General features: G+C 52.4%; 1 protein-coding gene across 1 annotated transcript in view; it reads left to right on the forward strand.

Annotated features, from left to right (window-relative positions):
• The first annotated feature begins 2276 nt into the window (after nt 1–2276).
• Nucleotides 2277–25701, forward strand: part of ZNF618 (zinc finger protein 618) — a 74174-nt gene continuing 50749 nt past the window's right edge. Inside the window, 5 exon segments of the mRNA XM_068973657.1 lie at nt 2277–2299; nt 9090–9352; nt 17819–17914; nt 22330–22407; nt 23022–23060. Of these exon segments, the coding sequence (XP_068829758.1) occupies nt 2277–2299; nt 9090–9352; nt 17819–17914; nt 22330–22407; nt 23022–23060 (499 nt within the window).

The following is a 25701-nucleotide window of genomic DNA, read 5'->3' on the forward strand; positions in this document are numbered from 1 at the left end:
TTGCTCAAGACTCCTGCTCTTCTCTATTTTAGGTTTAAATTAACCAGGGAATTAACTCGTAATATTTAAGTCTTCACGCTGTCTTTCCGAGCTGCGGTATTACCCAGCGTTGTGGCTGACTGACAGCCATACATTGTAGAAAATTAAGTGCCTAAAAATTAATTCAGACTAATGATATATTTATGCATTGTAGGATATTTTGAGTTTCTAGACTGTTAAGAGTTGTTTAATAGGTTAATAGTTTTTAATCTATTAATCTAATCTTTCCTACTTGACTATTTATTAAAATATTTCAGTGATACATGAGAGAAGTGGATGATTCTGGGGGTTATTAAGGCATGGGTGATGGTGTGAAGATTTGGATCACGGGTGGAATAGTAAATATAGCTGCCTCGATACTGGGGTTTGCAGCAACTGGGGTTTTGCTGTAGGTTCTTTCTCTTTTGGCCCTTCTGGGTTCGTAGTGAAGCTGTGACCTTTATCCTCATGATTTCTGTTCTTGTGGCTGAAAACAGGAACCTTTTTACATCCAAAGGACATCAAGGAGAGCTGGAGGTCAGTGCTGAGCAAAGCCCAAGCACCTTTCCCTGCGGCAGCGATGGGCCCTCCGTTTCTCTGTTTCCTTGCATTTCTGTGTTTTCCGTTTTTAACATTGAGCGTGTGCCTGTTCGGCCAAGATACCAAGGATACGGTAGGAGACAAGGAAATGCACGTGTTCCCTGTCTCTTGGAGCTTCCGGTCATTCAGTCTTGCATTTCTTCATTCATTCAACAAGTGTTTTTTATTATTTTCTCTAGAAAAAAAAAAAAACAGAAATCATCCAGATGATGGTTTTAATAAGTCCAAGGATTGGAGTCAGACAGACCTGGTGGAATCCTGCTTCTGTCACTAGAAAGCTGTGTGACCACAAGAAAGTCATTGTTTCTCTGATCCTCGGTTTTTTAAATTTGTGAAACAAAATTACCTGCCGCCTAAGGCATTGTGAAGAGCAAGGAGATGGTACTTGCACACGGCCTTAAGCAGCGCCTTGCCCCCGGCCCCTCCTAGCCGCCTGGTGTGTCCTGGCTGCCCTGTCCTCGCTCACCCTGTGACTGTATCATTGCATCAGCATCTCCACTCCACGTGCTGGCGTTTGCACACCTGGCTGTTTACTGCTTGCATCGTGGCTGACATCTGCCAGGGTCCAGGTTCAGGGGTACAGAAGGCAGTGGGGTGGAGCCACAGGGAATTGGCAGTGAGACTCGGAGCCGGACCCTGTTAGAAGCAGAGGGGGAGCCCAGAGCCACTGGTCTGAGGCTGCAGGCTCCTTGGTGGGTATCACCCTGAGACTTCAGTGCCCTACCCCTGCCCAAAGGCCTGAATCTGCTAATGGAAGATATAATAGTGGCCCTGCATCTTCAGGGGCTGGTGTCACTTTGTAATACCAGATCACCATCCTGTCCACCTTGAACTTGCATGTTATATATCAGTTCAGTTCAGTCGCTCAGTCATGTCCCACTCTTTGCGACCTCATGATCCACAGCACTCCAGGCCTCCCTGTCCATCACCAACTCCCGGAGTCCACCCAAACCCATGTCTATCGAGTCGGTGATGCCATCCAACCATCTCATCCTCTGTCGTCCCCTTCTCCTCCTGCCCTCAACCTTTCCCAGCATCAGGGTCTTTTCAAATGAGCCAGCACTTCACATCAGGTGGCCAAAGTATTGGATTTTCAGCTTCAGCATCAGTCCTTCCAATGAATATTCAGGACTGATTTCTTTTACTAATAGTATCTCAAAACTGGAGGAAAAAAAAAGTGATGGTGTCAGAGTGTTGCTAAGGCTGCCCTGTTGGTATTTCAGAAAGTAGGAAGAGCTTGTTGGAGTCAAGAAAATTTCCACCGGAAAGGATGAAGACAAGACTATGACAGTTCAGGAAGAAGCTTCACTTATTCAGAACTTCGGCTCAAATGAAACATCTCCAGCTCGTGTCCTCCCGAGGGCCAGATGGGTGGGACGTTGCTGCCTTCAGTTCTGGGTGTCAGCTGAAGCAGTCCAGACATCAACAATTCTTTTGTGGGGTGGGGAGAGGGAGACGCCTCAGGCCACGCTGCATTGACCTTTGCAAGGTTCGTTCTTGGCTCCTTAGGCGAGCAGGCGTTGATTGGTCACCTCGCCCAGGCTGCGCTGCAGGTGACCGCAAACCGAGGAGACAGTGTCCCTGTCCTCAAGTAGCTCTCGTTCTAGCTGGGGAGACGTTGACGAGGACGAGTGGTAATAAGGGTGTTACATGAGTGCATGGTAAATACCGAGCAGAACAGGTAGGGCAGGGAAGGGATGTGGACGTTTGAGTGAAGACCTGGAGGAGGAGAGATCCGGCCATGGGCATCTGGGGACCGGGGAGAGTATTCAGAAAGAGCGAAGAGAAGACGCAAAGGCTTGAGGCAGGAGCCTGCCCCACCTGCTCAGGGGACAGGGAGGAGGCTGCTGTGGCCCCCGGGGGAGGAAACGGGAGGGACAAGGTTAGCAGATGAAGTCAGTGGGCACGTGAGGCATGTCTCAGAGCCCTCAGGGTTGAAGCAAGGAGTCTGGCTGCTACTCTGGGTGAGATTCAGAACCGTAAGTAGGTTTTGAGCCAAGGAGTGACGTGAGCTGGCCTGGCCAGGATAGAAACAGGGAGACGAGCTATGAGAATATTACAGCAAAACAAGAGAGCTGGGAAGGCAGCTTGATGAGAGTGGTGGCGGTGGGCTGGTAAGCAGTGGTCGGCTTCTGGACATATTCTGAAGGTGGGGTTGATAGGATTTGCGGGTAGACTGATGAGTAGGGAGTGAGAAGGAAGAGACGAGGATGGTCCCAGAGAGGTGGAATCGTACTAACCAAAATGGAGAAGACTGCTGTTAACCGATGACTGTGTCCTTGGCCGCAGGGTTTAGCTGGCAGAGCATTGGGATTGGAGTCCGGAGAATTTCCTGACTTAGGGGAAGGGGCACAGCCGCAGCTCAGTTTGAACCTGTAAATAGGGGTGCCTGCCTGTTAGGCATCCAGGTGGAGGTGTCCACCAGGCAGTTGTTCAGGTAGGTCTGGATCTCAGGGAGCGGTCCAGGCTAAAGATAGGATTTGCAATTCATCATCACATAGTTCATATGTAAAAGCACGAATCTAGATGCAATCGTGTAGGAAGTGAGTATGAGTGAAAATAGAAGAGGCTTCCGAACTTATCCTTGGGACAGGTTGACATGGAAAGGTTGGGTTGGTGAAGAGGAATCCCCAGAAGAAAGGGGAGTGGCTAGAAGGTGAGAGGCCCACGGGAAGGCCCAGAGCATAGCAAGTAAAGGGTTGGAGGAGAAGAGAGGGGAGCTCGTTAAAGCCTGCCGATAGAGATGTATTCAGTCAGGACCCAGTAGGGACTGTTGGACCTAGGAGCTTGGAGGTCCTGGGAGGCCTTGGAAAGAACTGCTCTGGTGGAATGGGGGCAGAGGGCAGAAACCTCACTGGACCTGGAAGGCATTGCCAAGGAGGAGCCTCCCAATATCTGCAAATAAAAGTCATTTGTGCTCCAATTATTGGTAGGTGGGCAGCTGGGTAGAACTGGAGGACTGGGTCAGTGGTCAGCCTCTGCAGCAGGGTACACACGGCCCCTGACATCTTGGCTGGATGTGTGTTAGTTCATTTAACACCGCGTGCATCCATGCATGCATCGAGAGTGTTGTGTTTAAGCGCAGCTTGAGGCCAGTTAACCCTCTTCTGTAATGAGTGGAGTCTTTTAATGAGGTTTTATTCTAGAGAGAGTTAACCAAGTCATTACTTACACACTGTGATTAGAGATCCCTCCCCACCAGCTTTAGCATTATTTCAGTGGCTAAAGTACCAGAGGAAATAAGCAGTGGCCTTTGGTGGAGGTGGAGTGGCCCTGAGGCTGAGCCTTGCAGCAGAGACAGGAGACACCTATGGGGCAGAGGTCAGGCCTCCACCAGGGCCTTAGACATCTCAGACTCCAGCTCACTCATCATCAGATGGAAAAACTGACTCGAGTAGGGGCAGGACGGAAGTCCAGTGTGCTGAGGACTTCTCATGACCCCTGAGACTTGCTAGAATTTTAAGTGCTAGCATTTGCGGTGGGATGATGTAGAAACTCCACCCAGGAAGAACTTTGGTTGACTCCTGGGCGTCTGGCATCGCTGGGACTCTTCCTTCAATGTGGCCAGAAATGGCATTTGTCTCTGGGCCTCCAGTCCACTGAGAAGTTGTTTGGTGGCTCTCTTGGACTGTAGGGCTTAGCGGGAACAACTCTAGGACAGAAGTTGCAAGAATTGGTCTCAGATTCATTGCTGGAGGTTGTGTGTCCTTGGGCACACCGTTCATTATGCATCGTGTTGATGAGTCTGTCCTGTGCAGCAGGCCCCAGGCTGGGGCTGGATGTGGAGCGGGGAGGAACAGATATGGGCCCTGCCCTCTGCTCTGGTTCCCTGTCTGGCCACAGGGCACTTGTGAGCGCCAGATGTGATGGGGTGTATATGAGCAGTGAACCGTCTGCTAAGACCCAGAGGAAGAGGTTTGTTTCTGAAACCTCCCAGAGCAGGCGTGTGGGCGCATTGACCAGATCAGACCTGGCCATGGGGATGAGTAAGAACAAAGCAAAAGAAAACTTTGGGACTGGCGGAAGCCACGGGTTTGCAAAGGTAACTGCTTTGGGGCTGTTTCTTCTAATTTAGTCATACATCGTGTATTAGTTTCCTGTAGCTGCCGTAACAAATACCACAAATTGAGAAGCTTAAAACAAGAGAAATTCGATCTCTCACTGTTCTGGAGGCCAGAAGCCTGAAAGCAGGTCTAGACCAGGATCCTACACCGTCTGGAGGTTCTGGGGGCAGATCTACTCTTGGCCTCTCCAGCTTCAGGTGGCTGCAGCGTTCCTTGGCTTGTGGCTACATCCGCCCAGTCCGTGGTCCTCCTGCCTTCTCATTTTCTCTGTAGTGTCCCCTCTTCTGTCTGTCAGATGTCACCTGTGTCTCTTATAAGGGCACTTGTCATTGCACGTAGAACCCACCCAGAGAATCCAGGACAGTCTTGTCTCAAGATCCTGAAATGAATTACATCTGCAAAGAGCCCTCTCCCAAATGAGTTCACATTCGTAGATTCCGGGGATTAGGTCCTGGGTCTATCTTTTGGCTTCCCCAGTGATTCAGACAGTAAAGAATCTGCCTGCAGCAGGAGACCTGGGTTCGATCCTTGAGCTGGGAAGGATCCCCTGGAGGAGGGCATGGCTACCCACTCCAATATTCTTGCCTAGAGAGTCCAGTGCACAGAGGAGCCTGGCAGGCTACAGTCCATGGGGTCACAAAGAACAAGACACCACTGAACGACTCACACTTCCTATCTTTTGGAGGGGCCACCATTTACCCATCCCCCCCACCACCACTAAAAGCAAAGTTGTTGGTATCAGAGACAGAAAAAGTGGTGTTCCTGGAGGCCTACCCACCACCATCCTTGTAATTCAGGCCCCATGGGTGCTTTGGGGCCATTGCTCTGGAACCACTAGGCCTTCAAGGATCACACTTCGAGAACCATTGCTTAGTGAAAGGCCAGGTCCCTTAGGGAATTCCTTGGGCAGGGACCTGCTTGGTCTGGCTCCTATCCTGGCATTCTGGCCTGAGCAGTAAGCAGTGACCACAGACATCATGTACTTACTGAGAAATATCCTTTTAGTGCCTGACTTTAGATTTTATGTTGAAGTGTGACTTCGGTTAAATATAAAATTCATAGCATATCTTGAGCAACTATTTTGTAGTTATCTATATATAAATCTATTTTACAGCGACACAAATAGAATAGATTATGGAGTGTCAGCATGTAGATAGATTCCAAGTGCTTTTTCACTAATATACCTAATGATTCGTGCTGAGAATATCCAAGGGCTCCACTGTACATTTAAATGGATATAATTAAAATAATGAGCTCTATTTTAAAAAATGATATATGAAAAAAAATTTTTAAAGAAGTTTGAAAGAGCTGCACTACTAATTCAAAGTGATATAAGGACTTCTGCAATTCCATTGTTATGAGGACACCTAATTAAATGTAAAGCATCCAAGAAAAGCAACATTTGGGCTTATAAATCTAAATTGTGAAGCCAGAGGAAGAGAAGTCCCCATGTTCTCAGTGAAGCATGGGCTAGGGGGTGTCACCTTTAAGGGAGTAGATGGTTGTGTGCCATTGTGCCCGTGGGCGAGATGAGGGTTGATATAGCTCCTGGTGTAAGAGTCGCCCATGCCAGGCTGGGAGGGGGGTGGTGCATTCAGAGGTGGGGGGTCTAACTCCATCCTGAGCAATCAGGGAAGGCTTCCTGGAGGCAGGGACGTCATCGTGGACCAGTGTCATTAAAATGGCAGCTGCCATCCACGCACATCCATTCTGTGCAGCTCCCTGGCTCACCACCTGCCCCACGCTGGCAAGGTTCATGGTGGTCCCTCTTTAACAGACAAGGATACTGAGCCTCAGAGAGGGCAATGTCTGGCCCGAGGTTGCAGGGTTTGTGGACATCCAACCTGTCAGATTCCCAACAGCCCAATCTGTCAGACTCCCAACAGCCCTCCCTTGCACCAGGATGGCAGGTGCTGTTGAGGTCCTTGAGGTCAGGAAGGGACCCTGAGTGCTTAGCTGGGATGGTCTCAGACCCCAGGGTGAGGGTGTTCTGGACAGGGGGCTGTCCTTCCTGCTTTGTGACATCAGCTGCAGGGACCACTGACAGGTGGGACCCGCCGCTCTGATGATCTCTTCTCCGGCCCTGGGAAGCATGTGGGCTCTGAGCTTGGGGCTGAGCGCCTTCTCCAGGCAGGGTCGGGACCAGCCAGGGTCCAGCCAGGGAAGGGTCCTCAGTGGCCTGCCTGCCCAGCTGCCCCAGGACCTGTGGGCTTGTCCTTGCCAGATTGGCCCCTGGCAATCAGACAGGGTCCCTGAGTCCCATCTCTGTGTCCCGCGAGCCTTAGAGTGGGCAGGACTGACCAGTGGTATCTCCTGCTAGGTCTCAGGGTAGGAATCGGGGTTTCAGCAGCTTCCATCAGAAGTTTCTCTTAGTCACTCTAGACTGTGTTCTGGTTCTACATTTTTTACAGTTGATCCTCTTGAGGCCTTTTGCGTAGGTGCCGGGCTCCCTGCCTCCCTGTGCAGAAACAGGCTCAGAGAGGGTCAGGGCCCACACAGAGGTCCAAGCTGGGATGGCAGTACTGGGGTTTAAACCCCACTGGGTTACTTCTGCAGAGCCTGCACTAAAATCAGTGCCATGTAAGACTCTTCTCCAGTGTCCTCTGCACGCTTCCTTTCCCTCCCGCCATCCTGTAGACGGTAGGTACCCTTAGAATGTCTCCACTGGGGCCATTCTGCTAGGTCCCTTGCAGACGCTGCCTTGTGTCTGCATCACAGCACTGTGGAGTAGGTGCTGTGTTTATCCCCATTGTATAGGTGTGAAGACTGAGGCTCGGGGAGTGACGTCACTTTTGCAGGAACCCACAACTTGAGAATCACAGTTCTGAGATTTGGCCCTGGGATGATCCAAATTTAGTTCCTTGCATCCTTTTCCTGCCAGGCCGTTAGGCCTTCTCTGTTCCCTCTTCTTGGTTTGCAGACAGCCTCCTCTCTGTGTCCTTACCTGGTAGGGAAGGAGTGGGAAAGATCTTTCTCTTTCTTCAAAGGCCACAGTCCTATCAGATAAGGGCCCCACTGTTCTGATCTTCTTTAACCTTAATTACCTGGTAAAGACCTTATCTCTAGATGCGGTCTCATTGGGGATTAGGACTTCACCCTATGAAGTGGGGGTGAGGGGTGCAGTGCCATCCACAGCCCCTCCCCAGTGGCCCTCCTGTGCCCCCTCCTCATCAGCTAGGGCCTTCCTTCTCTGTCTCTGCTCAGTTCCCCCACCTGGGAGAAAGCTGAGACCTGGGAGGGACAGTGGCCATGATAAAGTCCATGCTCTTGGGGTAGATGGAGCTGGAAGCCCAGAGAGGGGAGAGTCTTGTCCAAAATCACACAGCAAGCCCCCTGCCAATCCAGGATGAGACCCCAGGTCCTGCCTCCCAGCCTGGACACCTCCGCTAAGCTCCAGTTGGTATACTAGCTGGCCCTGACGGAGCCTGCCTGGGTCTGGGCCTTGAAGTTTACGGTGCAGCTGCCTTTCTGGAGCAGTGGCGAGGGCTGGACCTGGCCGAGGCAGCATCACAGGCCGGGAACATGATCAGATTCCCCAGCTTGTGCACACCTTGGCTTTTCCAACCAATGCCAGAAGGACGAGGGGCCCTTGTGATAAGACAGAGAGTCTCCCTGAAAGGAGAGTGGTTCCAGTGGATGGCAGGGACCTGGCTTCTTGCCTCGGCTGGCCACCAGTCTTGTGTGTGGCCCTGGGCAGGTCACAGCTCTGCGTGAGACCTCGGTGCTTTCCTCCATATTGAGCATATTAACTTGAGGATGGTTTCTCTTATTTGAAGAGCCACCTAGAGGCCAGAGGGTGGGGGCCCAGATTGGTTCCATAGCTTCCCTGCCTTTCGGCTTGTATGTTCCTGTCTATAAAGCAGGAGGAGCTCTGCAGCCTTTCTGCAAAGGGTGGGGCGGACCCCACTCTGCACACATCAAGCCGCTGACACCGCTACCGCTCCAAGTGTAGCACCTGCCCCCCGGCCACTTGTTAGAAATGCACGCTTAGGCAAGACCCCAGACCTGCTGAACCAAATCTGCATGTTACCAAGATTCTCAGCTGATTCATGGGCACATCGAAGCTTGAGAAGAGCTGATTTCTTCCAGCCAGAGCTTTCCTTACAGGTCTCATGTAGCTCCAGTTATAAGAATTACTGGTCACATTTAGACCTCAGCTTCTCCATCAGCAAAATGGGTGGAATTGGAGCCATCAGAGCCCAGTGATCTGTGTTCCTCAGAGCTCCCAGGGTTCCCTAGAGGATCCTCAGGGGCACCTGAGTGGCCTGTGCTTTTTAAGGTAATGGTTACTTGAGAGGTGGGTCTGTAGCTGAACATTTTGCAACCTCCTGGACTGGGAGGGGGGTTTTCCAGGTAGGTCTGGGGCGGTGCTGGGGTCCAGTCTGAGCAGACTCTCTTCTTTGCCAGGGAGCGCTTGAAGCGCAGCCAGAAAAGCACCAAGCTGGAGGGGCCAGAGCCCGCGCCGGCTGAGGCCTCGCTCAGTGCCGAGCAGGGAACGATGACGGAGGTGAAGGTCAAGACGGAGCTGCCAGACGACTATATCCAGGAGGTGATCTGGCAGGGCGAGGCCAAGGAGGAGAAGAAGGCAGTCAGCAAGGACGGAACCACCGGCGATGTGCCCGCCGAGATCTGCGTGGTGATCGGCGGCGTCCGCAACCAGCAGACCCTGGGTGAGCACCTCTCCACAGGGTCGGGCCGGGGCCAGGGCGGGAACGTGCGGCAGAGTGCTGGAGGAGACAGGCTTGGGATCCCTGCCCCTCCCTGGCTGAAGGGGCCTTCTGTGGCTCCCCTCTGCCCTCAAGGAAGGGCCTCGGCTCCTGACACTCACCTTTACCTGCTCAGCTCTGCTCTGGAGCGCTTGTCTTCCCACTTGACGTGGCAAAAGCTGACCTGTCCTTTAAGATTTCGCTCAGGTCAGATGCCTGGAGCTTCCTGCGGGCCTGGTGGAATCCCTCCACTGTGCGTCCAGCACAGCACACAGCACTCAGTGTCCTAAATGCCCGTCTGCATTTCTTCCTTCTGGGCTTCCCCGGGGGCGGCTTTCAGTGTGGGTCCTGTTCAGATTAGTTGTCTGATCAGGATCGGATGAGTCGTCGTCTGGCACTTTCTTCTACCACTTGTGGTCTGGGCTGGGCTCCGAGGAGCTCAGAGAAATGAGCTTCTTAGAAACCATCTCTCCCCGCTTCTCAGCATGAGCCAGGGGATACCCCTCCGAGGCTGCGTACAGTCCTGCCAGGTTTGCAAACGCAGATGCCCGCAAGGCCCAACAGATACGTTTATTTAGCATCGTGGAGATGAGCCAGACAGGCAGGTGGTGGGGCTCGGGTCCAGCTGGAGAGTTACGGTAACTAACTAGGAAGATGGGCTCAGCGTGGCTAGATCTCTGGACACAGCGCATGCCAGAAATGAGAATTTTAAGGTAAATTATTCTGGCTTTAAACGTTGGTGACTAATTTGACTTTTAAAATCTGCCAAAGGAAACATATCTGTGGTCAGAGTCCTTCCATGGGCCACCAGTTTTGCAACTCCGGCCTGTAAAATATTACAGTCCACGTTCCCCATCCTGGCACAGAGGCCTTGCCTGGTCGGTTCCCAGACCTCCATTTGCAGCCTTGCTGTCCTCCGCATTCGCGTGCTCAGGAGGCCACCTGCCTGTCCCTCCTGGGGCAGCTCTGCCCACCTCCTCCTGACTTCCAGGCTCCTGTCCTGTGAGAGGCAGGCAGGGCCTGGTGGGGGGAGGCTCCCCTAGCTCTCTTTCCCGAGTTTAAACTCAAGTCCTGTTGCTGTTTTTCCCGACCACTGGGGATCAGCCTCGAGCTCCCTTTCCCCGCTGTGCCTCAGCTGGTGGTGGTCTCCGTGCCCCGCCCGGGTCGCTCCAGCATCCTGCTGGCAGCCTGCTTCTGGCATCGTCCGGGTGAGTCAGGGAGCATCCTCAGGGAGGCTGGAAAGCTCCATCCTCCCCCGAGACAGAAGGGGAATGAGCCAAAAATGCTTGCTGAAGAGCGTGAGTGACCTAGCCCGGTGTCGAGTGAAAGAAGGGTCTGCTCCGGGACTCGTGTCTTAGCTCCCTCCACCCGGCTTCACACCCCACGGCCGAGGACTGTGTCAGCCTATAACGGAGGTGTTCGTTAACTGAGACGATCTGCCCATGCTCACTTTTGCGGGGCGGGCGGTGTTTTAAGACTCACTGGACTCAGGAGCTATGTATGCCCTTCACTGGGAGATGTCCAGTGAAGGGTAGTTGAATCTAAATCTTGAGATGGGGTCGGCAGTCAGGCTTCAGGGGGGAAGCCTGGAGCGGCCATGCTAAGGAAATGCTGGGGTGTCCTCCCTGGGTCAGCTGCCTGCACAGTGAGAGGCCCCAGGGCTTCGTGCCAGCCACGGACGCTGGTCTCCAGTTCAGCTGCTTCTCAGCAGCAGGGTCCTTGCCCTTGCTGTGCCTCGCTCTCCTCTCCTGCTAAAGCAGGCATGCTCCCTGTCCTGGCTACCCCACGAGTGTGGGAACCACACCAAGGGGCAGTGGGTGGGGGACAGTGTTGTACGCGGAAAACCTCGGCTCTTCAACCTGGGAACGCAGGTTCCCTGACTTAGTGTCTGTTACAGCTTGGGCAGGCTGCTTGACCTCTCTGTGCCTCAGTTCTCACAATTGCAAATTCATGGGGCTTTGTGAGGATGCACCATGATCACGTGTATAAAGTACTCAACGTCGTACTTAGTAAATAATTCACCATTATTCTCAGTAATACTCGAGTTGATAGTATAACATACCCTTTCAGAAGGAAAGAGTAGTAATAGTTTCTGCTTTTCCCCCAAGTCTGAGAAACAAGCCAGTGTGCCGTAGAGAAGAAATAGGATGGGGAAGAGAGTCGGCACTGGATGAGGTGTCAGAAGACATGGCTTCTTGATTTTCTCACCTGAGCTCCTTCTAGTACTGCTCCGCCTTGCCCCGCCAAAATCTAGGGACTTTCAGGATGTTTTCAGATTTCTGAGCAAACTGCTTTTGAGGACCCTTGTGGAAAAGGTTTAAAAGCCATGGTTAGCTGTGGAGCTGCCATTTGGGAGCTGGTACCAAAGCTGGAGCTGGGTACTTCCTGCTGGTGGTGATGGTTGTCTCACACCCATCAAGGCTGACCTTGCCCCTTGAGGGTGTAGTTTCTGCCAAGGGTCAGGCTTGAAGGAATCTGGCTTGGCCTTTTAGTAGCCAGAAAGAAAGGCAATTAAAAAAAAAAATTGATGTTAGAATGAAACCTTATGAACTCATCCCTTCTCAGAATGGCATGTAGACATTATCTGATGGGCCAAGTCCAAGCAGTTGCTGCTGGCTATTACGAGTTCCGTGCTGAAGGTTCTGAAGGGTGGCATGATTGATTATTGATGTCTACCATGGATGTGGAAGTGGGCAGTGGAGCCCCACGTGCTATAGATTTGGCATGCGGCACCCTCATTTTACAGAGGGGCAAGCAAAGCCCTGGGAGATGGAAGACTTGGCAACTCCACTTCATAACACCCCGTCCCACCTGCTCCTGGAAGTAGAACAAGGAGGGAAGGCAGTCCCTGGGCTGTGGCCAGGGCGGAATGCTGGTTAGAGTTGCTCTTTGAATGAGCTTGTGCTACAGTGTGGCTGGGCACTGTGGAGTTAACATGTTCCCGAGGCACTTGGCAGGGACGCAGAAGGCTCTGGCCAGCTCTGTCACTGAGCAGAATAGCGTTCCTATTCGATCCGCCAGTGCTATCTCATGAGGGAACCTTCCGTTTGGCTGCTCTCTGAGCTCCATCCTCTTGTCCCCACCCCCAGGTCCTCACTGGCCCTTTAATAGCCATCGGATAAACAGTGTTCCCAGTGACACAAACATTATCCCAGGCACTTCCTAAGGAGGAGCCTGGGTCGTGGACACATGGATGGCACTTGGCAGCTTCTCAGACGAGGAACATGGGGAGGGGCGTCGGTGCCCAGGAGGCTGGCTGCCAGGCTTGCAAGTAGTCTCTGCTAGTTCCCTGCTGCCCAGAAATTTTTTGTACCAAAAAGGGTACTTCTCACCTTTGAAAGAAATGTCACTGCCATTGAAATCATTATGGAGCTTGGGAGCAACATATCAAGTTTCTTTTATAGCAAGAAGAGCAGAGATAATACTGACCATGACAACTTTGTTGGGTAAAACCGAAAGTGAAAGGCATCCCTAACTGTTGGCTGCACATGTCCCAACAGTGTACCTCAGAATCCTTCTCAGCACAGTCCACTGAGAAGTCACGGCCAGTCAGCTAGAATTGAAAAATCTGAAATGAACACCTGCTTGCTGCCATCCTTGTCCTAGGCGATGAAGACAAGCCAAGCTGGGTTTACAGCAAAAGAGCATGCAGCCCATGGAGAAATGGTGCAGAAGAGATGATGGAATATAAGTGTTCACAACTTACAGCATTTTGATGGGAGGGGACTGAGCAGACACATACCAAGTAGCCCCAACCCCAGTGCAGGAAAATCACCAGGAGGTGATTGCAAATCAGTACGAGGGAGGGCTCTGTGATTACAGAAAGTGTTTGGTAACTGAAGACAGGCCAGTGAGGGAGGGAGGTCCTGTCCTGGAGATGGGTGAGCAGAAGGGGGTCCCTAGATCTGGTACAGGAGGGAGAGTCAGTCACTTGGGAGCCTGGATCCTGCAAGGATGTTTCTAGGCAGCGAGCTTTGGGCACCAGGGCTCGGGGTGCTTCCACACACACACAGGGCTGCCGGGGGAGGAGAGGAGGGGAAAAAGGAGGTGGGGGCTTGGCCACAGCTCTGGAAGGAGCAGCGGAAGAGCAGACAGCCATTCAGACACAGCCATGTGGGTTTTGGTCTGTTATGAACCTGAGCGGTGGGTCCTGCTTCGTAGTGCCAGCTGATAGTTAGTTTCCTGTTTCAGTTGGTGTTGGCAGTGCTTTGGGCTTGAGCCTGCCAGAACCAACCCTCAGCTCTTTGCTGCAGCCACTCAGAAAGGAAGGGTTCTGGCCTCCTTCCCAGGAGCATCTTATCCCTGCTGCTGACTCTTCATCAGGTGGTCCAAGGTGGGTTGGGGGTCCTGATTGGAGGGTCTCCATGGCAAAAGACCCCTGGCCTGTAAGCCGAGAGACTTGGGGTCTGCCCCTTGTGGGGCTGTGCATGGGCCCCTTAACCTCTCTGAGCCGTAAGGTCTTCATTGATCAGTGGGTATAATAAAATCTACCTGTCTTTCTAGTAGGATTGTTGATGTCAGAGTAAAGTGATTGGTATGAAAGTGTTGTAAGGGGGGACCAAAAATGCAAAGTGGGGCTTCCCAGCTGGTGCTAGTGGTAAAGAACCCATCTGTCAATGCAGGTAGATGTAAGAGATGCAGGTTTAGTTCCTGGGTTGGGAAGATCCCCTGGAGGAAGGCATGGCAACCCACTCCAGGATTCTGGAGACAGAGGAGCCTGGTGGGCCACAGTCCATCGGGTCACAGAGAGTTGGACATGACACGACTGAAACGACTTGGCACACAAAAAATGCAAAACGGAGGCCGGTGGTAGCAGCCGAAGCCCTGGATGTTGACACGTTCAGGGTTACCTCTGGAAGCGGAAAGGCTTCAGACTTCTTTTCTTCAGTATCTCCTAAAAGAATTTCGAGGAATCGTATTCTCTTCCACATTTTTGAGTTGACATCCAACATTTCTATCCAAAGTTTAAATAATAGCAAAGGACAGAATTTCTGGAGTACTGCGTTTTTTAAAATGTGGCATTTTGGAAATAAAACTGTGAACTACTCTTTTAAATGTATCCAGGGGACTCCAAACTCCACCGTTGCTGATATCCACCATCATTCATTAAAAAATAAAAATAAAAAACATAATGAACAGGCTCGTCTTTAACAGTCAGAGATTTTTACATCTTTCCTTTTTCTCCTTGAACTCGTATTTCCAGTCCGCTTCTCTCACAGGATTTTACCCTACTGTAATATATTTTTTATGCTTGAGAGTCTTTTATTGATCACTGTTTCACACTCATCTCCCACAACAAGATGTACATAAATTGAAATCGAAATTTCCAAAAAATTTGTTGGGATCATAAAGCTCTACGTCTTAAAACATTTTTTCCCCGATCGAGTTGTTATTAGCATACAATTTGTCAAAAGCAAATTTAGATAAATAGCAAACGTAAAAGTAAAACTTTATGGAAAATGCACCTCTTAATGAAATGGATGGGGCTTTCTTTCTTCTTCCATTGGCTCACGTTTCTGTGAATTAATATCTCTTATTGTCGAGCGAGACAAGATTCAGCATTAATTTAATTCCTTTTTTTCCATTTTCTTAAGTGTAAATGCTTAGAAGCCTTGACCATATAAATAAGGAGCCAGGGATAGGATGGAACCTTGTTTCAGCAGTGTCGCTCAATTCCTTGAACTCCTTCCAAGTTGTATGCCAAAAATCACACGGGTCTATCATCAGACATTATTTTCAATGGTCTCTTCACTGACAACTCCATTAGATCCTTCTTCAGTTTTGTGGAAAGCAAAGAATTAGAAATCACCCAATTTACAAAAGGAATTATTCCCAGTCATTCGATGCACCTGCATTCTAAGTCCAGCTTCTCTTTGCTTGGAGCTCTCAGATGTCCATCCCCCCTTGTACGCCACTGTAGGGGAATTAGGGGTGAGTGAAAAGACCATCGTGTTAGCCGTGTGGAAATGGGTGGTGGTGACGAGACCAGTTGAGCACGGCCTCCCTGCTTGCTATGTTCTCTGGCCCGTTGGTTTTAGGGTTTTAGGAAGAAATGTGTTGGGCAATTGATAATTGGGAATTGATCCTCTTAAAATTCCCTGTGCTCCAGCACCCCCAGGGGATTTGTACTCTGCGTGGAGGACCTTGGCCCAAGGACATTCGTTCTGAGTCCATGCCCAGAGAGCCTCAGGAAACCTACTTGTCCTCTTTCCAGCTTACCTCTCTGGGGTCCCTGTCCCCCAGTAGGCCGTGGGCCCAGCTCTGCTGCATATTAGAATCAAGTGGGCAGGACGCTCCCGAGCGCTGCGCTCCCGAGTTGCTTTGTGCTAAATACAGGGTTGCCTGTTGCAGTCTCTCCGTCCGCCCACCTTGTGTTTTTCTTCTCTCCTTCACCTGCACTGGATTTCTGCCTTGGTGCATCCTGTGTGTCCTGCAAGGCATTGGAACTGATCAGGAGCTCGACGGGCACAAGGCACAATAGAGTTGAGGATTGCTGCCCACTTTGCCCCTTTACCTCAGCCTCCTACTTCGCCCCTCTGTGGCTTTGGAAGCTACACCTGCCTGCTCTCACCTGGCCCAACCTGGTCTGTCCAGTGCTTCTAGGAGGGAGCGTGAGCCAGGCTCTCTGCCAGGTTGTTATAGACAGTGCTGGACAGATGCTGTTCATCAGTACTTACTGATTCCTGTGTTACTGGTGACAGCAGGACGGGGAGAGGAAAAGACTCGAATCCGTGTCTGGCGTGTTCTGCCAGCCACCCTCAGGCCCTTGATAGGGTGCTCTGGGGGGTCGTGTTGTGGTGCCAGACATGGTAGGAGGTTCTGCTCCCCAGTGCTGGGAAAGCTCCATGTCCAACAGGGGTTCACGGCCCCCACGGCATCTGGACCTGGCGTGAGGATGGTGGGTTGGCTCTGGATCCCTGAGGGCCAGCCTGGAGCCCAGTTGCTCACTAGCCACTAGGTGAGTGGCCCCAGCTCTGGGGCCTGAAACTTCACGTTCATGGTTGAAGTGGGTGTTGAGTTGGGACTTCTGGGAAGATGGAGGGTAGAAACAAAAAGCCTGGATATGCTTGGTAAATGGTAGCCGTTAGCAGACACCCTCTCTTCTCTGTTTGTTGCTGGGGGCTGACCCTCTTGTGATCACACACAGGCTCTGGAGCAGGACAAATCAGGGCACCTTTGGCCTGATCTGTGTTGCCCCCTCGTCTGAAAAATGGGGATAATAATCACCTTTCTGTGCTGGACTTGTGAGGATGGATTGAGCTGATGGGTGCGAAGCCCCCGAGTTCACACCCCGCCCCGCTCCAACCCGCTGGCTGTGTGAAGTGGGCAAATTGCTGCTTTCCCACCCATGCAGGGGGGTGCAGTGGGGTCAGAGACCAGCCCATGCGGAGATTTTGGAGAGGCACAAGTGAAGACTTGCAGCACCTGCACTGAGTAAAGAAAGACAGAGACAGGACAGGAGAATAGTTGGGAAATGAAGCAGACTGAGGAAGCGTGCAGGGCAGGGAGTCAGGCGACGGAACGGGGACCATCGGAAGTGAGAGTCCCCGAGAGGGCCCTCTAGCTGCCACTGCACCAGCCTGGGGTACACAGTGACCACGGGCCAGGGGGATACCAGGCCACAGCATGCATGAGGCATATCGCCCCTGGAGGGTCATTTTGCTGGCAGGATTATGGCGAGAAAAGTTGGGTTATGACCTCACGATTGCTGTAGAATTGATGCTTTTGAACTGTGGTGTTGGAGAAGACTCTTGAGAGTCACTTGGACTGCAAGGAGATCAAACCAGTCCATCCTAAAGGAGATCAGTCCTGAATATTCATTGGCAGGACTGATACTGAAGCTGAAGCTCCAATACTTTGGCCACCTGATGCGAAGAGCTGACTCATTTGAAAAGACCCTGATGCTGGGAAAGATTGAAGGGTGGAGGAGAAGGGTCTTTGGAGGATGAGATGGTTGAATGGCATCACTGACTCGACGGACATGAGTTTGAGCAAGTTCCGGGAGTTGGTGATGGACAGGGAAGCCTGGTGTGCTGCAGTCCAGGGGACTGCAAAGAGTTGGACACGACTGAGCGACTGAACTGAACTGAACTGAACCTCATGATGGATAATTTTATGTTCTATCTATATTATAAGTCAGGACAGAGGAAGCACAAAACTTCAGGAGCATTTGGTCCTGTGGCTGCTTGCTGCTTTCTGCCACACCCCAGCCTCCCTTGGGGAAGCGTGGCTGCCGCTTAGCCAGCACAAGCTGTTCAGTGAAAAAGCAGGCAGCATGACCTTGTCCATCCATCTCGTGCGCAGATGGGGAAACTGAGGTGCTGAGAGCTCAGGGGACTGGCCAGCCCTAGACTCGAGAGTCCTTCATACCTGGCCCCTCCCAACCCACCCCATCTTTACGGGCTCTTTCTGATTTTTCATGTAATTCAGATGGAAAAGCACCAAATGGCAGCCCCCATGGCAGATCTGTGTGAGGTCAGTATTCGGGGACCTGGATTTTTGACCAAGTGTTGAGACGTGCATCTGGTACGTGATGGTTGAGGGGCAGGAGGACCTGATGGGGCCAGCATGAGGGTGGAGGTATGGCTGAATGTCGGCATCAACTGCAGACCCCTGAGTACGCAGGGCCAGTTAGTATCTGCAGAGACTGACCCTAACCTCCTCTACACCGTCACTGCCCCCGGTTAGCAAATCTGAGCCTGCCTGGGACCCTGGAAGCTGACTGTTGGAGGGCTGGTAGAGCGTGTAGGAATCTGGGTGTTGGGAGTGTGGGGCCCGTTTTGGCAGAACTTGCTGTAGACTACAGCTCTGAAATGAGCCTTGGAGAGAAAGAAATTCTGTGGTCAAATTGGTTGGGAAACCTGGGGTTAATGGTCAGTTGCGTTCCTTTACTGCAGGTCCTCTTCCAGCCAGCACAGCTCCTGGGCGTGTCTCCCCAGACGGGCCATGCCTCCCGCTTGCTTGACCATGGGCCCCTCTCCCCAGGACCCATTCAGGAAGTTGGGTCCAAGAGCGCTTCGGGGAAAACTGACAGTAATGCCAACTCTCCTTTACCGAGTGCCTGCTGCGTACTGGGCACTGTGCCGAGTGGTCTCAGTGTTATTGCTCATGTCATTTCTACCCCGTCTCCTTCGATGGGCACTATTTTACTGTGTCCATTTTATAGAAAGGAAGCCTGAGGTGTGGGCTTTTCCCTGGCTTGTCCAGGCCCCCATCTGTTTTGTGGTGAGCTGGGATTTGAACCCAGGTTCGCTGGCGCTGCTGCCCTGTAGGGCTGCCGCTCTGTTGCGCTTGCCCCATGCCCCAGCCCCCTCTGCCCATCTAGACCCTTCTGCAGACAGGGCACCTGCAGCCTGGGGTCCCAGGGTGAATGAGGGGCAGGCAGGGCCTTGAGCTCAGGTGTCCCTCCTGCCAGCACAGTGTTCAGTCTTGAGACTCAGCATGCCGGGCAGGTGGTCCGTTTTGCTCTGGGGCCAGGAGAGGGCCCGAGGGTGGCGAACTGTGCCCCTCTGACTCTGAATGGTTGGAGGTCTGTGCGCAAGGCTGCAGGTACCCTCGGCGCTCTGTGGATTGAGGGAGAAGCCAGTGGGACTGACCTGATTATAATCAGTGTCAATTGGGTGAATGAGTTGGGGACATCGCAGCCCGCAGGCTCCGTCCATCAGCACACACTTACTATACAGTTTGAGGAAAGACCTCAGGTCATTGAAGGCAGTTGGAGAAACTGAGGCCCAAGTCTTGTGGCAGAGAAGGGCAAAGACCTCATCTGGAAGTGGGTCACATCTGAACAAGGCTGTGGCCTTGGTCCTTTGGGGAGAGAGAGCCCCGCCTCGCCTTCCATGGGGCTCTGGCCCCTCTACCTCCCACGTGCCTTTCCCTCTTCCTGCCTGCTCAAGTCCCCTGACCGGCCACCCTTGCTGCAGCCTTGTCAGGGTCCCTCACTGTGGCCACCAGGTCCTGCACTTGGCTGTCATAGCATCATCACCCTGCAGGTCCCCTTGCCCCGTGGCCTGTCTGCTTCCCATCAGGCAGAGGGCAGTGATTACATCCTGCTCATGGTTGGGGCCTCGGTGCCTGGCCCATTGAAGATGCTCAGCAAATTCCCAATCATTGAAGGGGAATCAGCAGAAACTGTTGAGGAGCGGGTGGAAGCACAGGGAGGGAATCCAGGTCTTTATTACTCAGTGACAGATGAGGAGAACTGCAGGACGCTGTGAATTTACTGAGCCCCTGCTGTGTGCCAGTCACGGGGCTAAAGACAGGGAAATATACGCTCTGATCTTTGCCCTCCGTGTGTGTATATTTTTCCCAGTGAGACAAGGGTAACATATAAAACTGTTGAATAACAGGCTGCTAAATCCCGTGCTAAGGTCCGTCTAGTCAAGGCTATGGTTTTTCTTGTGGTCATGTATGGATGTGAGAGTTGGACTGTGAAGAAGGCTGAGCGCCGAAGAATTGATGCTTTTGAACTGTGGTGTTGGAGAAGACTCTTGAGAGTCCCTTGGACTGCAAGGAGATCCAACCAGTCCATTCTGAAGGAGATCAGCCCTGGGATTTCTTTGGAAGGAATGATGCTAAAGCTGAAGCTCCAGTACTTTGGCCACCTCATGTGAAGAGTTGACTCATTGGAAAAGACTCTGATGCTGGGAGGGATTGGGGGCAGGAGGAGAAGGGGACGACCCAGGATGAGATGGCTGGATGGCATCATGGACTCGATGGACGTGAGTCAGAGTGAACTCTGGGAGATGGTGATGGACAGGGAGGCCTGGCATGCTGCGATTCATGGGGTCACAAAGAGTCGGACACGACTGAGCGACTGAACTGAACTGAACTGAAATCCCGTGCTGGTTTGGAGGACAGCGTTCCCTTGAGGGACCCACGGTGGCCAAGTGGCGCTGCCCACTGCTGGGCCTGCTGACTCATGGGTTGTAGCTCATTCATCCTGACCTTGATCATGAGACACAGGCATCATAGTCTTGTTTCACAGGTGAAGAAGCTGAAGCTCGAACTGGAAAAGGAGTGTGCCTGCTATTAAACAGCCAGGGAGGGGGTGGCAGAGCTGAGCTCACCGTCAGGCTTCCAAGCCCAGTGCTCTTCTGAATTAACTTGATACCTGGAGTTCACACCCAGTGGTGGCTCAGATCTTAAAGAGTTTGCCTGCAATCCAGGAGACCTGGATTCGATCCCTGGGCCAGGAAGATCTCCTGGAGAAGGGAATGGCAAACCTCTCTAGTATTCTTGCCTGGAGAATCCCATGGACAGAAGTACCTGGCGGGCTACAGTCCATAGAGTCGCAAAGAGTCAGACACAACTGAGCAACTAATGCAGACGGCCCCTGGGCCTGGGTGAGACCCCTGGAAGTGGAGGTTGGTGGTGCCTCAACTCACTATCTGGTCTTGTGGCGGGAACACCACTCATTCTTCATTCACTCTCCCATACATATTTTCCAATAAGGAGACTAACGCCTGGCCAGTAAATGGTTGAGCTGAGACTCTATCCCAGAGCTGCTGGATTTTAAACCAGTGGTTCCCACACTTAGTTGCTGAGCATCAGAATTCTCTGTGGATACTTGAGGGGGAAACCAGCCGTTTGGGTGCCCTGAGTGTGGAGTGGGGCCTGGGACTCTCTGTGTGTGCAGGCTCCAAGGCCGTTCTGTTAGGAAGGATGGGGCTCAGACCTCGGTCTGTATGAGGGATGGGCAGGGCCTTCCACCTCCTGGGGCCTCTGCCAGGCTGAGTCTCATGGGCTTTGCTGGCTTCCCTGCTGTGGGTCTTTGCCCTGCTCTGCATGGCTGGGCTCTGCCTTTGACCCGTCTTGGTGCCCGCTGGGAACTCAGCCATTTCAGTCTCCCTGCCTCTGGGAGAGGGCTTCTCTAGTGGCTCATATGGTAAAGAATCTGCCTGCAATGCAAGAGACCTGGGTTCGATCCTTGGATCAGGAGAATCACCTAGAGAAGGCAATGGCTACCCACTCCAGAAGGGCCTAGAAGAGGGCTGGAGTCAGGCATTTACATCAGGTTGATCTCTGCACATCAGAGGAAATAAAATGGCACCTCAGTAGATGAGAGGGGCCCTCTCCTTGCCAGACACGTGCGTAGTAGGGCTGGGCACTTTCTGGGGGCTGTATGGAGCCACCCCTATGAGATAGGTACTTTTAGCCCCATTTTACAGTTGAGCAGACTGAGGCTTCATGTGTTCAAGGAAATTACCAAGGTTGTGTTACTGGTAGGTGGCAGAACAGGGACAGGGATCTAGAAGTGTCTGGTTCAAAGCCTGTCCTCTTAACCTCTGTCCATCCTGACAAGGAGGAGTGGTAGCTGGAAATTATTCTGTTGCAGCTAAGGGATGATTTCCTTACATGGGTGCAGTTTATTCCTTACTCTGAAATTCTTTTACATTCATCTCCTTTCTCCTTTCAAAGGATAGCTATGAGTAACCTTAGAAGTTACATTCTGTGTCTTACAGATTTGGAAGCTGAGGCCCAGAGGTGGGAAGTGACTTGCCAAGGTCCCTAAGAGAGTTGAGACGAAAACCTGAACTCCGCCCCAGCCTCCCGGCCTCCAGCTCAGGGCTGTCTTTGCTGGTCCTTACTGCCCTCTTGCTTGTAGGGAACAAGATAGCCTGTTGGCACAGAGTTGGTGTTACCTGGGGCTTCCCAGGTGGCACAGTGGTAAAGAACCTGCCTGCCAGTGCAGGAGATAGAAGAGATGTGGGTTCGATCCCTGGGTCAGAAAGATCCCCTGGAGGAGGAAACAACAACCCACTCCAGTATTCTTGCCTAGAAAATTCCACAGACAGAGGAGGCTGGCGGGCTACAGTCTGTGGGGTGGCAGAGTCGCACCCCGCTGAGCACACCTGCTGTTACCTGAAGTTGTCACCAAGGGCCTCGTGCTTGTGGGCATCAGATGCTGGCTGACCAGTCCCTTCTTTCCTGGTTTCCAGGGTCCTATGAGTGTGGAATCTGTGGCAAGAAGTACAAATATTACAACTGTTTCCAGACCCACGTCCGGGCACACCGCGGTGAGTGGCGTGTACCGGGGCAGAGCCAAGGGACCCCGTCCTCCCCATCCCCTGCCTGTTTTTTCCACCCCGACCCCTCGAGGACGACCTCAGAGCACTTTTTGCAGTGGAAGTGGGGCCCGAGGCGAAGGGGAGAGGCCTCCTTAACTTGGGGGAGCACCCTGGGGCGGGGATGGAGTGGGGAGGAGTGCACAGGACGTCCCCCCGAGCTTCTGCCAGCAGTGCTCTGGACTGCCGCACGTGGGCCCGCATCCTCCCAAGGGGCTTCGGAACCGCCCGGTGTCAGCGGCCCCTGCCAGAAGGGACTCGTGTTACCTCGTGTGTTGCTCGCGGGATAGCACCCTGCTGGAGATGAGGACGCCGGGGACAGGAAGGGTGGTTGCCGCTCCCTGAGTCTGTCCCTGGCAGGTAGGGACGAAGGGCACCAGGTCAAGGCCTGCCAGGCGGCAGGAAACCCAGGGAAGGCTTTGGGTCTGATCTTGAGTGGAGCAGGGGCATCCTTGGGCTCACAGCGTTGGCCTCTCCTGGCCCCCACATTCTCGGCTTCTCTCCCTCTTGGCAGCGGCCCTTCCACTGTCTGGTCGGCTCACCCGCTTCTTCTCTCTCTCTTACAGACACTGAAGCCACCTCAGGGGAGGGAGCCTCCCAAGGCAGTGAGTATTTTTCCCTCCTCCTGGGCTGCGGGGGCTGAGAGGGCCAGGGGTCGGGGGAGGAGGGAGAGCCAGGGCCGGGGTGAAGCTCTCAACTCTACACCCCAAGATGGCCCCGGGCGGCTTCCAGGAGGCACCTGAGAACACCTTTGCCAAAGTGTGCACCATGGCATAGTCGTCCTAGGGAGGTTAACAGGCGATCAAGGGTGCTCTGGCCAGGTCACCTGGGGAAACCTTGAATTCTGCCAAGATGAACATGTTTCTTTGCTGGAGACTTCTCAGGGCCCTTCATTGGCAAAATATGTACATGTGCCCCTAAAGGGACCCAGTGTGTGCACTCTGTCCTTTTAACTCCCACTCATGGGTTGAGGCGGAGAAGGCGATGGCACCCCACTCCAGTACTTTTGCCTGGAAAATCCCATGGACGGAGGAGCCTGGTAAGCTGCAGTCCATGGGGTCACGAAGAGTTGGACACGACTGAGCAACTTCCCTTTCACTTTTCACTTTCATGCATTGGAGAAGGAAATGGCAACCCACTCCAGTGTTCTTGCCTGGAGAATCCCAGGGACGGCGGAGCCTGGTGGGCTGCCGTGTATGGGGTCGCACAGAGTTGGACATGACCGAAGTGACTTAGCAGCAGCAGCAACAGCAAGGGTTGAGGGGCACCCCCTGTTGGTTCCAGTGCTAAAGAATCCGCCACCAATGCAGGAGACTCGAGATCAATCCCTGGGTCAGGAAGGGAGGAAGAAATGGCACCCCACTGCAGTCTTCTTGCTGGGACAATACCATGGCTAGAGGAACCTGGCGGGCTACAGTCCATGGGGTCGCAAAAGAGTCAGACAGGACTGAGCGACTAAGCACGCACTCATGCACGCATGGGTCGGGGGTCAGTCGCCATAACTGATGTTTGGGAAATGCTACTTCGAAGAGTTATTTCAGGAGCACTCACAGGCATGAATCCTGGGGCGTGGTGTCTCCGCCCTGGGGATGCACAGAGCCTCAGCATCTGGGGACAGTGTTCCACTTGGCTGCTTGTGGGGGCCCTGCCTGCCTTCCCTCCAGATCTAAACCCGCAGGGCTGGTAGGCAGCCAGCCAGAGGGTGTAGGCGGGGGTGGAACCTCTCCCCACTCAACAGACCTGAGCTCCAGAACCCAGAAGTTCTCCTCCCAGGTGTGTGTGTGCACATGTCCACCCAAAGCTGGGAATTAAGACATTCTTAGCAGGGACTTCCCTGAGGGTCCAGTGGTGAAGACTTCACCTTCCAATGCAGGGGGTGCAGCTTCGATCCTTAGTTGCTGAGCTGAGATCCTGCATGCCTCAAAAAAACCAAACAGAAAACAGAAGCAGTGTTGTAACAGATTCAGTAAAGACTTTAAAAATGGTCCACATCAAAAAAAATATTTTTTAAAAAAGATGTTCTTAGCAGCACTGTTCATAACTGCTTCAAACCAGAAACCACCCAGGACTAGCTGAATAGGTGAGTAACTCACAGCATGTTCTCATGGTGAACTACAGGACTACAGTAGAGCCGTGAGAAGGAAAGACGGCGGCTACACACAGCAGTGTGTTACCCACAGACGGAACGTTAGCAGAAGGAGCCCGGCAGAAAGAGTTCCTCCTCTTCCGATCTGTGTATAGAAAGTGTAGAGGCAGAAGGAAACTAACTCATGATGCAGGAAGTCAGAGCCACAGTCACCCTCGGAAAGGGGCTTCTGGCTTTCAAGATTGGAGCTGGGTACTGGCTACACAGATGTTTGCAGCTTCTGACAGAGTGATGAGCTGAACATTTAGGGTTTGTACATTTTTCTGTATCAGTGGTCAGCGTATTTTTTGGTAGGGGACCAAAGAGTAAATATTTTAGATTTTGCAGGCCAGCTGTCTCCATCACATCTGCTCAGCTCTGCCATGGAGCATGAAGGCAGTCAGGGACCATATGGAAATGAATTCTTGACCAAAACAGATGCTGGGCAGGCCACAGTTTGGGCACCTCTGTTCTACTTGTTTGGTATACCACCAGAAAAAGTTTCTTAAAACGATAAATAAACAGGACTCCCCCACTGCTTGAAAATCCAAAACAGAGTAGTTCAAGGAGGTAGGAAGGACCTTAGTTCCATTGGGTTCTAACAGGTTTTCTTCTGAGGTGCTTTCTCATCCACTCTTTCTTTGGATTCTTCTTGTTCAGTTGCTAAGTGATGTCCAACTCTTTGTGACCCCATGGACTGCAGCACGCCAGGCTTCCCTGTCCATCACTACCTCCCAGCATGAGAGTTTGCTCAAGCTCATGTCCATTGAAACAGGGATGGTATCCAACCATCTCATCCTCTGTTGCCCTCTTTTCCTCTTGCCCCTTAGTCTTTCCCAGCATCAGGGTCTTTTCCAGTGAGTCGGCTCTTCGTATCAGGTGGCCAAAGTTTTGGAGCTTCAGCTTCAACATCAGTTCTTTCAGTGAATATGCAAGGTTGACTTTGTTTAGAATTGACTGGTTTGATCTGCTTGCTGTCCAAGGGACTCTTACCACGTGATTCTTACACCACGTGAAAGGCCGGCGCGGCTGAGACTACCCTCCGTTTTCTGGAGAATCTGAGCATCAGATTGCCCAGGCATCTGCCCCCAGGCCTGCAGCAGGAGATGGCGAATCCTGTG

The sequence above is a fragment of the Capricornis sumatraensis genome, chromosome 6, assembly GCF_032405125.1.
Source record: "Capricornis sumatraensis isolate serow.1 chromosome 6, serow.2, whole genome shotgun sequence".
NCBI lineage: Eukaryota > Metazoa > Chordata > Mammalia > Artiodactyla > Bovidae > Capricornis > Capricornis sumatraensis.